The following is a 13,713-nucleotide window of genomic DNA, read 5'->3' as shown; positions in this document are numbered from 1 at the left end:
TAGGGTGCTGTGTTTGTCACTGCTGAAGTGCGTGCACCCCTGCACGGCGGCAGGTGGAAAGGACACTGGACTCCTTCCAGGGGGCATCACTTCCTGTTACTTCAACCTTTGAAAACCGTCTGGTCGTCTGTGTTTACAAAATACAAAGTGCCCTTTAACTGGAAGAATGAAAGTAAAACAAATACAGGTCTAGGACACAACAGGGCAAACAGACTGACCAGGTCTTGCAGCTCTGGGGACAAGGACTCTAAATGTTTTTTGTTTGGGGGCTGGGGCGTTGGAAGCACGAGAAAAACAAGGTCTGGAGCCTTGAGTCATCTGGAGCGGCCCTGCGCCGTAACAGCCAGGTAAACACGGGTGGGATGAGGAAGGAAGCAGTGACTCGGCGCTGCCCTGCAAGGGACCAGCCGGACTCAGAGCCACTCGAGGACGAAGTGGACCAGTCTCTGAAAATAACTGGTGGTTTCATGCAGCAAAAACACAATGAAACGAAGAGGAATGCTTGGAGCTTATTCAAATCTGTCAAGAGTCAAAATATCTCCCAAAGGAAATACAGCTAGAAAGAGTAACCAGCTTTGTATACAGTAAAAAAGAGGATGGAGTCAGTTCATCAACTAACTTATTTTCCAGAAGTGCCTGATTTGTGATGACAGCTAACTTGGCGCTGTATCCACAGGCCAGTGTACACGGCCCCACCCCCCAACTGACACACAAAACCTCACAATCATACTGCATCTATTACATTGGGTGGTTCAGGACACAAATACAATGTAGAATTGTGTGCTTCATAAATGCAAGTTTATTTCTCAAGTTCCATGGCAACTGGCAGTAACTGATAATATTAGGTCCAATGGGCAAACACAACAAGGCAGAGGCCTCGGGCACCAGCCAGCTCTGGGGAGAGCCAGTCACACAACCACGGCAGGGAGCCCCCTGGAGTTGTGCGAGGCACTGCACCTGTCTGCCTGCTTACCACTATTCACCATTCAGCCACGGTTTGTTTAGTTCTTTTGCCATCTTATTTCTGATTTCACAATACAGTCTACAAACTTTGTTTTTTAAGTGCACAATGCTTTAAAGGAAGAAAACGGTTCTGCATTGGGGAGGAAAATGGAATAAAGCATTAGCGTCTGCTGGTCTTCTTCTGGTCTCCACCCATGCCGGGTGCGAGCCATGCCGGGGCTCGGGCTGGGTACCAGGACGGCACAGACTCTCTCTCAGCGGTGGCAATAAGCTTCCTTTTTCATACTAAGTGTAAGAGTGACCATGTACTATTTTGTCCTTTGGGGAACGTGTGATAGCGAGATAAGGAACCATTAATAAATCAATCAGGACAATGAGCCTAAGTCAAGACGACCTGGCAAAGCTAGATGTGTGCTAACTGGACAGCTGTATCTGAGATCTTTCTAGCAAATCTTTCTAGCAGAATATACAGTAAAAACTAAGGACTCACTCATCTCTTTAGTCATACTGGCCTCCAAGAGAATGGGCTTACTTGATGCATTATTCAAGACTGGTCCCCAGAAAGAAGCATTAGGATGTCAGTCACTCTTCCATGGGGCATGGGACCCAGTTCATGAAAGGACATTTCCTAAACTGCTTTTAGTTCAGGTTTGACTCACAAAGGGCCGAGGGTACTGAGCTTTAGCTTGACTGGCAGGAAACAGGGGAATGGTGCTGACGCTGACATCCAGGGAAGGGCATGCTGCCTAACTCAGCACTGACACATCCAGCCTGCCTCTTCCTCTGAACTAAGTGGTTTCAACTTTACAGACCTATCAAGTCAGAGGGCTGGCCTAAAATGGTATGTAAGGTCCCATCCAAGGGTAAGTTTTCTCCACCAGGAAAATCTAGTAGGGCTGAAACAAGCAAAGGCCTCCTGGCAAAGACAGAGCCTCTCAATTCAAGGCATTTCTGTGGTCCCCACACTGCTGTTTCCCAGGTGTACAGAGGGCTGGGACCTGCCACGTCTCTTTTCTTTTAGACATTCATCCAATCGCACTGGTAGGCAGTGGGGGCAAGTCTTCAGCTTCTAAACATAGTTCATATCTTAATTCAAATACAGCTTCCGTTTGGCTTTATCAGAATCAATGCCCCAGTATTTTTGTCAGTAGGGACAGGGGTCCATTTTCAATGCCCTGGTGTCAACATCAGAATTCCTTAGAGCTTCCTGTCCTTCCTGCGTGTGGCTCTCGCTGCACCTGGGCCTCACCTCCCTCTCACCCCTCTCAATCCTCTCCATCTGGGCAGGTGTGGTGGGGGGTGAAACCCTGCCAGGGATCGCTTAGGCCCCCCTACTCCTTTTCTGCCATTTCTGTATATCCCATGAAACTCTACAGGGGAAGCCACCCCTTGAGGACACAGATCGGAAAGAGATTAGACGGTTAGTGACAGTTACTCAGGTTCTTCAAGAAAGGAATTTCCACTCATTTGTCACTGTTTTACCTGACATCCTCACCGCCCACCCACATGCTGGCTGCTGACTGAAGACTCTCCCATGGTCAAAGGAAGACCCCAAGCCTTTCTGACCCCGGGAGCCTTATCAAGGCGCCATCTGCTGCTCTGGGAGATGGTGGCCTCTTACTGACCAAGACGTGATGGAGAGCAGGTCTTGCAGAGCCAGGCAGCGGAGCAACGCCTCTCCGACGTCAGTCACGGGGAGCTGGTTTTAAGTGCAGACGCCTACCCAGAGGCTCTGAGTCAGCTGACTCGGGCAACGCTGGGGCTCCTGCATTTTCATGAGCTCGTCCCCCTCCACCCCCCGGATGCGGATGGAGGCAGCCTTCCACCTTCGGCTCTGAGAAACCTGTAGAGCAGTGACGAGGCAGTTACCTGCGGAGGAGCAAATCACACACCTTCCACCAACACGCGGGCACGCTGCCCAGCAGCACTGACCCTCGGCCGGGGACGCCTGGGCAGCGGGGTGCGGGGCCCACACCCCTGACCCCACGTGAGCCCTCTCGCCACAGCCACCCCGCCCCACGTCTCCTGTCCCCAGACCGCCTATTCTATCATCTCCTGAATAAAGGCGACACCTCTGAACTCCCGGCACGTTAAGGTATGCAGTTATTTTATTTCCTTAGCCTGACAGCATAAACGTCATTAAACAAGAACCTGCAGCTGACAGAACTGCCACACAGACCCCACCCCGCCGAGGAAGGACCCCTTTCACTAGCAGAGATGAAGTGTCATGTCCGAGATGAATTGAAATGTCATGTCTGAGTGTGATTCCTGCTTCCCACCCCCACCCAGGTAACCAGCCCTAAAGGGAAGGTGACCAGAGTCAACAGGGTCCCCGTGAACAGCTAACAGTCACCCGCTGAGATTTTTTTGTAACTGGCATCCGCAGCAAATGAAAACCACAGGAGGGGAGCACTGGCCACCACTGGGCGTTTCTGTGCGTGTGGGGAAGGTTTGGCAGCCCGAGAGTGAGAATTTGGGAGGAGTTGAGTGGGAGGCACAGACAGTCCACCTTACTTACACCTGGCCCTTCTGTCCGTAACACACCTCTGTCCCTCATCATGGACCGAAGTCTGGGAAATGCTAGACCAGTGGTTTTAGCCTGTAACTGGGAATGGCTGAGGCTCATTCAAGTCCAAGGTGGGTGTGGGAAAAGGGGCGCCCAAGAGCAAGCAGGTTAGACAGAGATGCTCAGTACTTAGTCAATTCCAGTTAATGCTACCAAAACTATCCTCATCAACGGCCCGCAGGCCTGGCTCTTCCAGCAGGAGAGCTCCGATCAAGTGCCTGGGTCGGAGGTCTGCTGCTGTAGGGTGGTGCTGCGACACCTGTGAGATTACAGCTGGGATGCGGGGAGGTGTGGAGATAGGAGAGGTCAGGGGCCACAATGCTTTCATTACAATGGGTCTCTTGGTCCCCAGGAATGGTCCACTACCAGGAGTCCTAAAACGTCCCCATCCCCCTTCCCTACCTGTCAAATGTGCAAACGTCAAAAATAGAATCTCTGCCCCAAGAGAAGGAGAGTGGGAAGTTACTGTGGCCCACGACCTCTGGCCCCAGCTCGCCCACCTCCTGACTCTTCTACGGCAATCGCACGAAAGTGGAATCACAGCAGTGTTGTGAAGCTATGTCGTCCTCACCCTCTTCCATCAAAGCCAGTCCGACAGCTCCGTCCTGACCTGCCTGCTCCCTGGGGGCCAAGAGAGTGGCAAAAAACATCAATTGAGCATGTGAAAATATGTTGATGGTGTGTGCAGTGTAGTGTTTCCAGATGTCTTCACCTTCTGTGTCCTCCACGGTGGGAGCCCTCCCTCTCTCTCCCCAAGCCCCACACACGCCCCTCCCCCTGCCCCGAGTCCAGGTGCTCCCGTCGGCCGGCTTCCAGCACTCACTTCCCGTAGACACTCTCGTCACTGTAGGCCACGTACAGAAAATAGTCTTCCTCGTGGTTGTCCTGGGGGAGTACGAAAGAGGACAGGTTCGAAAACATCATCGCATTCTCTCTAGGACCTGAGCCTCACACAACCTTGGGAGGGACGTACAGAAGGCATCCTGAGTCCCCACTAAAAAGAGGCCTGAAGCCCAGGGGACTATAGTCAATATCTTGTAATAACCTATAATGGAAAAGAATCTGGAAAAGAGTATCTATCTATATACATGTGTAACTGAATCACTTTGCTGTACTCCTGAAACTAACACAACATTATAAACCAATTGTACTTCAATTAAAACAAAAAAAAAAAAGAGGATTGAAGATTAAGAAGTAGAAGCGGCCAGGACTCAACTTTGAGCTCTCAAGGTCACAAAAACCTTCATGGAGAACATCACATACACATATCAAGAACACAAACATGACCTTAAGAAGCTCATTCTGGCAAGGGGAACGTAGATACAACGTAACATCTATACTGGACTATGTACCAATAGGGAGTGTACGCTGTGGAATAAAAATCAGAGGTTACTGGAGAAGTTCAGGCAGTCCACAGATGGGACACCTTAAGAATGCAGCAGCGGGTGAACTCCTTTAGGAAATAACGCAGTTACAATCTTTGCTGACACAGCAGGGACAAGTCCCTTACTACAGTTTTCTCAGATGCTGACTGTATACCAGTTAAACCAAACGAAATCACGTTAAATTATTGTCTCCAACTGAGTTTATCTCTTAAGGCAAATGAATCCGTTTCAAGGCTGCCTTAATTTTTCAATTTCATTTTATTTGGAATTTTGTTGGTCAGAAACCATTTCCTGCTGTTTCAACACAGATGACCCAGCGTTAAAGCACTGGAGGAAGACAAGGCTAAGAAGAGGATTCAATGGGGCTGAATTTAGTGGGGCTGCTCATTCCCCAAAGGACAAGTGGCATCTGATCTCCCAGGGCCTTCCACTGCCGTGGGAAAGAGGATCCTGATAACACCGCCTGCCCCACTTCCCAGGTGTGTTATCCACACGCACTGGGACAAAAGCTTGAGAACGCCAGACGGCAGGGCACCGTGCCCGGGACCATTACCTCATACAGCTGGCCCATGGTGGCGCTGGTCGGAGGGATGGTGTTGTTCACAAAGAAGAATAAGGCATCCTCAGGTCTCAGGTGGATCCTCTTCCGGATTAAGAAGTAGAACTGGCCGACTGGATGAAGGGAGGTATGAGAAAAGGCAGGCGAGGCGGAAGAAAACGCAAGATTAGCAGAAGGATCGGACCAGGAAAAAATTCTACTGCACCTTCTGTAAAAGGTTCCAGGTGTACCTAACCACCTGGGCAGAGCCGGATCCTGTCCTACAGCTTGAGAAACAAAAAGTGAGACTCACAGGGGCCTGCATCTTCCCTGACGCACCACCGAGGAGTGTAATTCCTTCCCTACTTGACTCAATTTCTGACCTGACAACTTTGAGGGAATAAGATGAAAGTGAAACAGTCCCACCACCGTCTAAGCCTCATCTGAGACACACTCCCATGCCCGCTCCCACCCCGAGACAAACTTTGTGATGGGAAGAGGTCCACTGGACTGCAGGAACCTGAGCTCCATCGCTCAGCCCAACGCTGGGGCCATGAGTGTGGTTCAAGGCTTTCCCTTTTTATGGAGCACAGTGCAAAGGTTCTATAAGGCTGATATCCAACAGATCTAACAACCCTGGAGCCAACATATCTACAAAATCTCTCCAAGTGTCTCCCGGATGCAGTGGTTATCTCATTAAGCATCACTGTGGAGAATGCATGTATCCTCTGCAATTCCAAACAGTATCTACAAAATTTAAGTGACAAAAAATGGTAGCTTTAGGAGACAAGATACTTAACTGAGAATCTCTAAAATGTGATCCTGCTGAGAAACGAGCCTGGTTTTCCCTTTGGAGTAAACTGATAACACAATAACGAAGCTGAATTTCAAGCGGTTTAAATCAGGGACCTCTGATCTTTTCTTTCAGTCTTTTGCACTTTGCTGCATTTAAGTCAAACAAGGTGCAGTGATGGGAAATGCTTAAGGGAGGAGATGGGTGATGGGAAAGGACTCTGACGTCACCATTCCTGAACCACCTGACTCCCTGGAGAATCCCACTCATTTTCTTCAGTTCCCCTTCCTCTCAACCGCACAGTCTCACTCATGCAGGAGGGACTGGGAGTGCTCTGCGTGGTAAGAGGTGTCAGGGGCGGGAAAGTACGTTACCAGTGAGGTCAGAGGGCACCAGGTACTTCCTCTTGTCCAGATCAGGTACCCTGGCCTTGGGAGCCTTTTCCACGATCACCTGTGAGGAGAGGCAGAGACTGGGAATGAAAACTGCAAAACCCAACCTCGTATTTTTCCACCCGCATCTTACAGCTGCCCCATCTGAAGTGGGTCTGTCTAGGCCCAATGAAACGTGTGCATTTCTCACTCCCCCCTTACCCCTTACCAAATGTGTGGGGAAATGGCCTTTCTTAGTGAGGCTGTAGTTTTATGATGGCAAGGACAAGAGGATGGGGAGGGCACGTGATGAACAGAACCATGATTTTAATTACAAGTTTCCTGTCGGATATACTGTTAAGATATATACCTTCTGGAGTTTAATTAGAGCGCCAGGAAGATCATCTGGATTCTCTCAGATGGTCCGGAGTACCTGTTAGTTTTATTCTTTCTTATAAATGCTACTTATTAAAGGTACAGATAAGGTGGTTTAAATTTTACACTTTGTCAACATTTTTGAGAATGAGTGCAAAAAATATGTTCGAGACACTATGAAGTGAATATTAAAACAGTTTTTTTACCTAAGTGTCTTGAACATATTTTTTACAGTCATTCTCAAACATTTTTGAAATATTAAAACAGTTCTTATGATATTCTTTAATGTCAGTACAATAACTTCATTTATCAATATTGATTATCTGTTAGCATTTTAAGAGATTTTCAATGTCTACATTAAATATTTCTATAATACTTCAAGTTTTAGAAAAATCATATATTTCTGTACTGGAAAGGAAAATAGATGTAAATTTAAAGACTTTTTATACATGTAGATTCATGAAATAAAAAATATTTAAAAATTTTAAATATTAATTTAAATGTATTTAAATTTAAATATTACAAAAATATATTTAGCATTTCTATGTTATATAAATGATATGACATATAAAGTAATTTAAATTATAAATATTTATTAAACAAATTTTCTCTTGCACAGCACAGGGAATTATATTCAATGTCTTGTAGTAACCCATAATGAAAAAGAACATGAAAATGAATGTATGTATGTATATGTATGACTGAAACATTATGCTGTGCACCAGAAATTGACATAACACTGTAAACTGACTATACTACAATAAAAATAAATAAATAAAATAGAAAAATTTAAAAATTATAAATATTTAAAATCTATTCTAAAACCATCAGTTTTAGATTTTTAGTTTAGAAAATATAGCCATTCTAAATAGAAGGTATAGGAAGTACAGAAAAGTTAAAGAAGTAGAAATAAACACTGGACATGTATCTCTAGTAGCTGTGTGATCTTCAATAGGTCACTTTACATCTCTGAGCTTCAGCATTCCAATGAGTAAAAGGAAGATGACAACTTTCAAACTATCTTGTACAGAATCATGATCCTGATACAATGAACTTGAATAAGTTACGAAATTTTATGTGAGAATGCTTTGTGAATTATAAAGGTCTAAACATAAGGACTGACTTGGAGAAATCTGAAGCTTTTAAATTGAACAGGACAGATTACTGTAGTGAAAAACCTATTCATTTTTGCAGAGAAAAAGAAATTCTGCACCAGGAAGACCAGAAGGACATAATCACACTTAAAAATAAAAATAAACCTAGGTGCAAAATAAATGAATCCCAGGTACAAAATGTACAGTGCGAGGAAAATAATCAATAACTAAGTAACACGGTGACACATCGTAACTAGACTCATTACAGTCATAATTTTGAAACGTACAGAAAAAAATCACTATGTTGTGTAACAGGAACTAACACAGTGTTGTAGGTCAAGTATACTTTAAAAACAAACATACAAAGGTATAGAAAAGGAGATCAGATTTGTGGTTACCAGAGGTGGGAACTGGGGAGGGCGGTAGCAGGGAGAACTGGATGAAGGAGGTCCAAAAGTACAAACTTCCAACCATAAGATAAATAAGTACTAGGGATGTAATGCACAACATGAGGAATGTAATTATCACTGCTGTGTGTTATCTACGAAAGTTGCCAACAGTTAGAATTCTGATTACACAATTTTTTTTCCTTTTTTTTCACTTTGTATCTATATAAGATGATGGATGTTCATTCAACTCATTGTGATAATCATTCCATAATGTATGCAAATCAAATCATTATGATGGACACAAACTTATACAGTGACATGTATCAATTCTATCTCAATAAAACTGGAAGAAAAAAGTAAATAAGAAATACATAAAAATAAGAACTGGAGTAGTGATATGTGAATCAGAAATTAAAAGAAAATGTAGGAAGAGCATCAGGAAGAGACTAGTGAAGGCCCAGCAACGAGGATGGACAGGAGGCAGCAGGCAAATGGAACCAAAGGTTAGGAGGGACCCTGAGACCTGGCAGCTCCAGCTCCAACCCAAGAAGGAAACCAAGGAGAGAGCGGAAAAAAAGCGATAAAGCCAAGTGCAAATATGACATCAGGAGGGGAGGGTGGGGTGAGAGGGACAGGAGGGGGAGGCAATCATTAAGGCCTTGGTTTACCAGGAAAATATTTAAGTTTCCGGGAATCCCAACTCTACTCCCCACCTACTGTGGGCCTTGGGCCAGATGCTCTGCCTGTTTGGTTCTGAATTTTCCTTATCTGTGAAATGAGGCTCCACAGGGCTGTTCATGAATTTTTTTTAAAAAAAGACAATCTCTTCTTAACAGTTTCCTGCTATGTTGCAGGTTTTCAATACACTGCAGCATAAAGATAACTTCAAAATCCCATGAAACTCTCAAGGCCCAGGCACAACTCTTCTTTTGGAAGGCAGCTACAGAGACACACGAGGCGAAACTCAAGTCATGCGAGAGGTCAGGGTACGTGACTGCTTTAATCACACCAGAGGTCCAACTGCAAAGGGCTTTTAGCAATCATTTACTCTACTCTCTTTTCTGTAAACAAGACACTTGAGCACAGCGAGATTCAGCGTCTCCCCAGAACTAGAACCAAATCCCAGAACTCAGCAGAGCCCTTGGTAGGTCAACACTGGAAAGGACACAGGCTGAACACAGCAGGAGCAGCTGGGAGGCTGACCGCTGGTTCAAACCTAACTGGAGGAGCCATGAGATCTAAGTGATGGTTATGATAGTTTACAAAGTATCAAAGAGGTAAAACATTGAACACCAAACAATGAGCAGAAAAACAAATGGGGGGGGGCGGATTAGCTGAACTATTCTGGGTGAATGCATGGAAAAGACTGAAATGGAAAGGGCTATTTTGAGGAAATACATGGGAATTTTACCTAGACTTAGGAACAGGTACAATTCTGACTTTGTGACTTGAAAAGAACTTCTAGAACAGAGCCTCATACTTAGAGAATTCTGAATAAACAGTAATTTTGCTGACTGTGATGTCTTCCTGGCAATCATATTACCACCTATGAACTCTTGAGGGCAGCAACAGTTTACTTCTCCGTCTCCAATAAACAATGTGAGACACACAGTGCCCACTTAAATAATTCTGTTTAACAGAACTGCATTAGAGACTGAGAAACAATATGGCAGGGAGGGCCCAACAGCCAGGGTGGGAATCCCAGCTCTGCCACGCACCAGCCACCTGAAGTCGTTTAGAAGTTCCTTCATTGCTCTGCGTTTCAGATCGTTCCTCTGCAGAATGGGATGACTGGCAATGGTGTGAAGGTTTAGTCAAGGGCACTGAGAATACTCCCAGGTGCACAGTAAACCATTAATACAAGCTAGTCGTCACTTTTAAATCTTCCTTTAAGAAAGTAGGATGGGTTATCACCAGACTTGAGGGAAACTTTGAAAGCAGTCGTCCAAGGTCCAGAGACTAATTTGTGAAGGATCTTTTCCTGGAGAATAGGGCTAGCTCTCCCTCTTTTAGCTGAAAAACCTTTTGTATGTAATTCCTGGGGAATGAAACAGCCCCCATGTCTCCTCTACCTTATAGCAAAAGGACTGCAAGGGGTCTACATGGCCAAGGTTGCTTCTGCTAGCTGTGAGCACAGAAAGTTAGACGAAGATTGGAAAGGCATCCCAAAGAAAGCACCATCCGATCATCGCAATTCCTTTACCTGTAAAATTATACGTAATATACATACTATGCCCGAAGATAAGGAGGGAAATCCTCAAAGTCTCTAGTCCTCCACCTCCCAAACTCAACGACTGTTGCTCCCTCCACCCCACATTAAAGTCTCTGGCCTTGCAAGCCGGCAGCGCAGCTACATTCGAGAAAAGCCAGGCAAGTGGCGGGGGAGGGGGTGACGAGCCAAACGCCCGGATGCAGAGAGACACCTTAATGTTTCGCCTCTGTTCCACCTCACTGCCTGCACTAGCTCTAACGACACAAACCAGAGTCCAAAAACCGGGAGAAAAAGGCCCCAGTCCTTCCTTATTGTGTCCAGGTAGTGTGCTCAGGATAAATACCGGAGGAAGGCTGGCCGCCCCCACACACACTGGAGCCAAGAAGGATGAGGCAGCCTGGCTGCTGCGCGGAGAACGTGACCTTGTCTTCCGGGCCAGGACTGTCTTGTGGCGCCCCCTCCCTCCCTAATCCAAACAAAATAGAAGAAAAGATCCACTGCCTTCCCAACACTTCCCTCCCAAACCCCAAGGCTCCGAGGGCCAAAGTCAATTTGGTGAACGGAGAACCATCCAAGGCGGAAATGGATGGGAGCAAATCCGCCGCATCTGTTATTCCCAGAACAATGTCCACGCAGTCTTAAAGGCAGCAAATACATGGCGCCAAGCTCTCACAAAAGGGCCACATTCTGAGCGCATCCCAGCCCACACAGCCTCCGGATACTGCTGAGTCACTCAAACGTAGGCTCCGCTCTAGAACTGCGGTCAGCTGTGAAGATGCGGACGGGCCCAGGGCACACGGCTTTTCGAGCGGTCCGCAGCCCGAACGTCCACGCCACCGGCTGTGGCCGCCGAGGGGGCGCTCAGGGTCAGCACTTTTAGGGACCACCCCCTTTCCGGGCGCCTCGGGGCAGCCACCACGACCCCCCGCCCCCAGCTCATCCCCCTCCCCTCCCCCTCCCAGCACACTCACAGGGACCCGGTCCGGGTATTTCTTCCGGATCTTTTCTCCCTCCTTTTTCCGATACTCAAAGGGATGGTCCTCCTTATACTGGAACTTCATGATGGACCGCTGGGCTTCCGCGATGCCCGCACGGGGCCTGCCTCCTCGCGGACGAGTGCGTCTCTTCCCGTCTTGACTCCCTCGGCCGGATCGCACGGAGTCTCCGAGCCACTCCGGAAGGGCCAGGCCCGCGTGGCGACGCCGCTGCGCGGAGCTCTCAGCGGGGGTCTCGGGCCCGCGGTCCGGAGGCAGGGACGGCCAGGTGCAGAATCCCCGGCGGCTTCCCCGAGCGCTGCGGGCACAAAAACAACCCGGCGGCGCGCGGGCCCCGTGACGTCACGAGGCCCCGCCCCGCCCCGCCCCCGCGGCCGGGGGCCCGAGAAGGCGGGTGGGCGCGGACCCCGTCCGTTTCAGTGTTTTCGCCGTCTGTGCAGACTTTCCCCTGACTCCGGTTCCCTGCGAACGCGAGCAGTTGTCACTTCTTATCTGATCGTGACTGTGACATTAAAGGCATTTTTAAAACAAACAAAAAAGATGTTTCTAAAGAGATCTTCCCTCTCCTCTGCCATTTCTTGGTTGGGCCCCAACACACATACAGATGGCGAAAATCAGCTTTTCCCCAGCTCGTTGGGATCTGGAGTCTGGGGGAAGGCGGGATGGGGGTCCTGGGGCTCCTCTGGCCAATGCAGAAGTGGCCCCCTGCTTGCATTTTGCTCTCTGCTGCTTGGATTGCAGTCACGCTGCGCCCTGGGTGCCAGGCTGGCTCCCCGCGACCGTGACCCCTCCTTCACCACGCTGGCGTCATCGTGTTTGGGTCGTTGCCGCAATTTGCTCCTAGAGCAGCAACATAAACAGAGCATGACTCAGGGATTTGATGAGATGTATAAGCTGAAGGGCATGAGGAGGTGGAATCAAGGTCCAGAGAAGTGATGTCAGTCACGACTACGACGTGCCTCACTCAGGCTCGAATAGAGCAATGATTTACTGTCTCCTGTTAACCCAGAAGTTTTATCTGCCTTCTGGAAAAAGAAAATGGCCAGCGATTCAGGCGATTAAATCAGTAATCCTCAAACATTCTTGATTCTAGTGCAAAAATTCACCTGAGGAGACAACTCGTCTCCTAACGCGAATAGAACGCGCCACCGGAAGGGTGGTGGGCGACAGGAGGGTGACCCAGGTGCCAGCGTCGCCTCCCTCTGGCCTTCCCCTTTCCCTTCTAAGAACCAGAGGACTAAGGCCTTTCCAACCACTAACAGTGATTCCAGAGACCTGTAAGGGAAGGGCAGGAGACATTGTGAAAAATAAAAAGAGTGAGGAAAAGATAAAAGATAAACAATGATCTGTGCTTTGCTCTAAACAAGTCCGGGAAGTTCTGGAAAATATATTAGACAAAGGCAGCCCTCCTCTCCTCTCTTCTTTTATCAAGGTCTCAGGATCTCTGATTCAAAAATCAAACCCACAAAATAAAAGAAACTAAGTTTCATTGTTGAACAAGGAAAATGAATTGCATAGCCCTACACTTTTTGATGCCAATTCTCTTTCTCCATGGCATTTTCCAATCCCTCTTATGTACGAAAACCCAGGAACTCTTTTGTCACATTATATGTTTATAATGTTTTAGGTTTTATTTTCAAAATGAAAATCTTAGCTTTTGGCCCCAGTATCGCTGAATCTCTCAAAGGAGTCCTTTAAAACCAATAGAGAAAAGTCATTATGATGTGGATTAATATTTTGAGTATTGTTTTCTGATCAAATCTACTGGAAACAATCGCAGCTAGTTTAAAGCTGATTTTAACTTCTATTTTAAAAATACCTAACCACAGTGGCAATTTATATATGAAAATTATTTGGAGGTTAATTTTCGGCTAATCTTTCTGCCTTAACGCTTTTCTAAATGCTAATACTTTATCTTAAAACACCCAATCTGTCAACCTCCAAAAGCTTGCTCTTTACCCTTTATTTTTTTCCACACCAGGACACTTAAAATATTATATAGGAGAAAATTTTTTAAATTAAAACATTCAAT

At 46.8% G+C, this 13,713-nt stretch overlaps 1 protein-coding gene across 1 annotated transcript; it reads right to left on the bottom strand.

Annotated features, from left to right (window-relative positions):
- Positions 1-3,053: 3,053 nt before the first annotated feature.
- On the bottom strand, positions 3,054-11,995 carry GABARAPL1 (GABA type A receptor associated protein like 1). Its single transcript, XM_031444109.2, has 5 exons — positions 11,658-11,995; positions 6,620-6,698; positions 5,468-5,586; positions 4,353-4,414; positions 3,054-4,150 (listed from the first exon to the last, which is right to left on the bottom strand). The coding sequence occupies exons 1-5, from the start codon at positions 11,745-11,747 to the stop codon at positions 4,042-4,044; spliced, it is 459 nt and encodes a 152-aa protein (XP_031299969.2). The 5' UTR covers positions 11,748-11,995; the 3' UTR covers positions 3,054-4,041.
- Between the last annotated feature and the right edge of the window lie 1,718 nt (positions 11,996-13,713).

The sequence above is a fragment of the Camelus dromedarius genome, chromosome 25 (assembly GCF_036321535.1).
Source record: "Camelus dromedarius isolate mCamDro1 chromosome 25, mCamDro1.pat, whole genome shotgun sequence".
In the NCBI taxonomy this organism is placed as follows: domain Eukaryota; kingdom Metazoa; phylum Chordata; class Mammalia; order Artiodactyla; family Camelidae; genus Camelus; species Camelus dromedarius.
The sequence above is the reverse complement of the archived record's forward strand: the minus strand, read 5'-3'. Positions and strand labels throughout refer to the sequence as shown.

Bases quoted from the DNA above. Each gene is read 5' to 3' on its own strand.
- GABARAPL1 (XM_031444109.2), bottom strand. From the start codon at position 11,747: ATGAAGTTCCAGTATAAGGAGGACCATCCCTTTGAGTATCGGAAAAAG. The intron at 5,587-6,619 runs GTAACGTACTTT...CCCTTCATCCAG, and splicing joins GGTGCCCTCTGACCTCACTG to TCGGCCAGTTCTACTTCTTA. The intron at 4,415-5,467 runs GTAATGGTCCCG...GTACTCCCCCAG, and splicing joins CCATGGGCCAGCTGTATGAG to GACAACCACGAGGAAGACTA.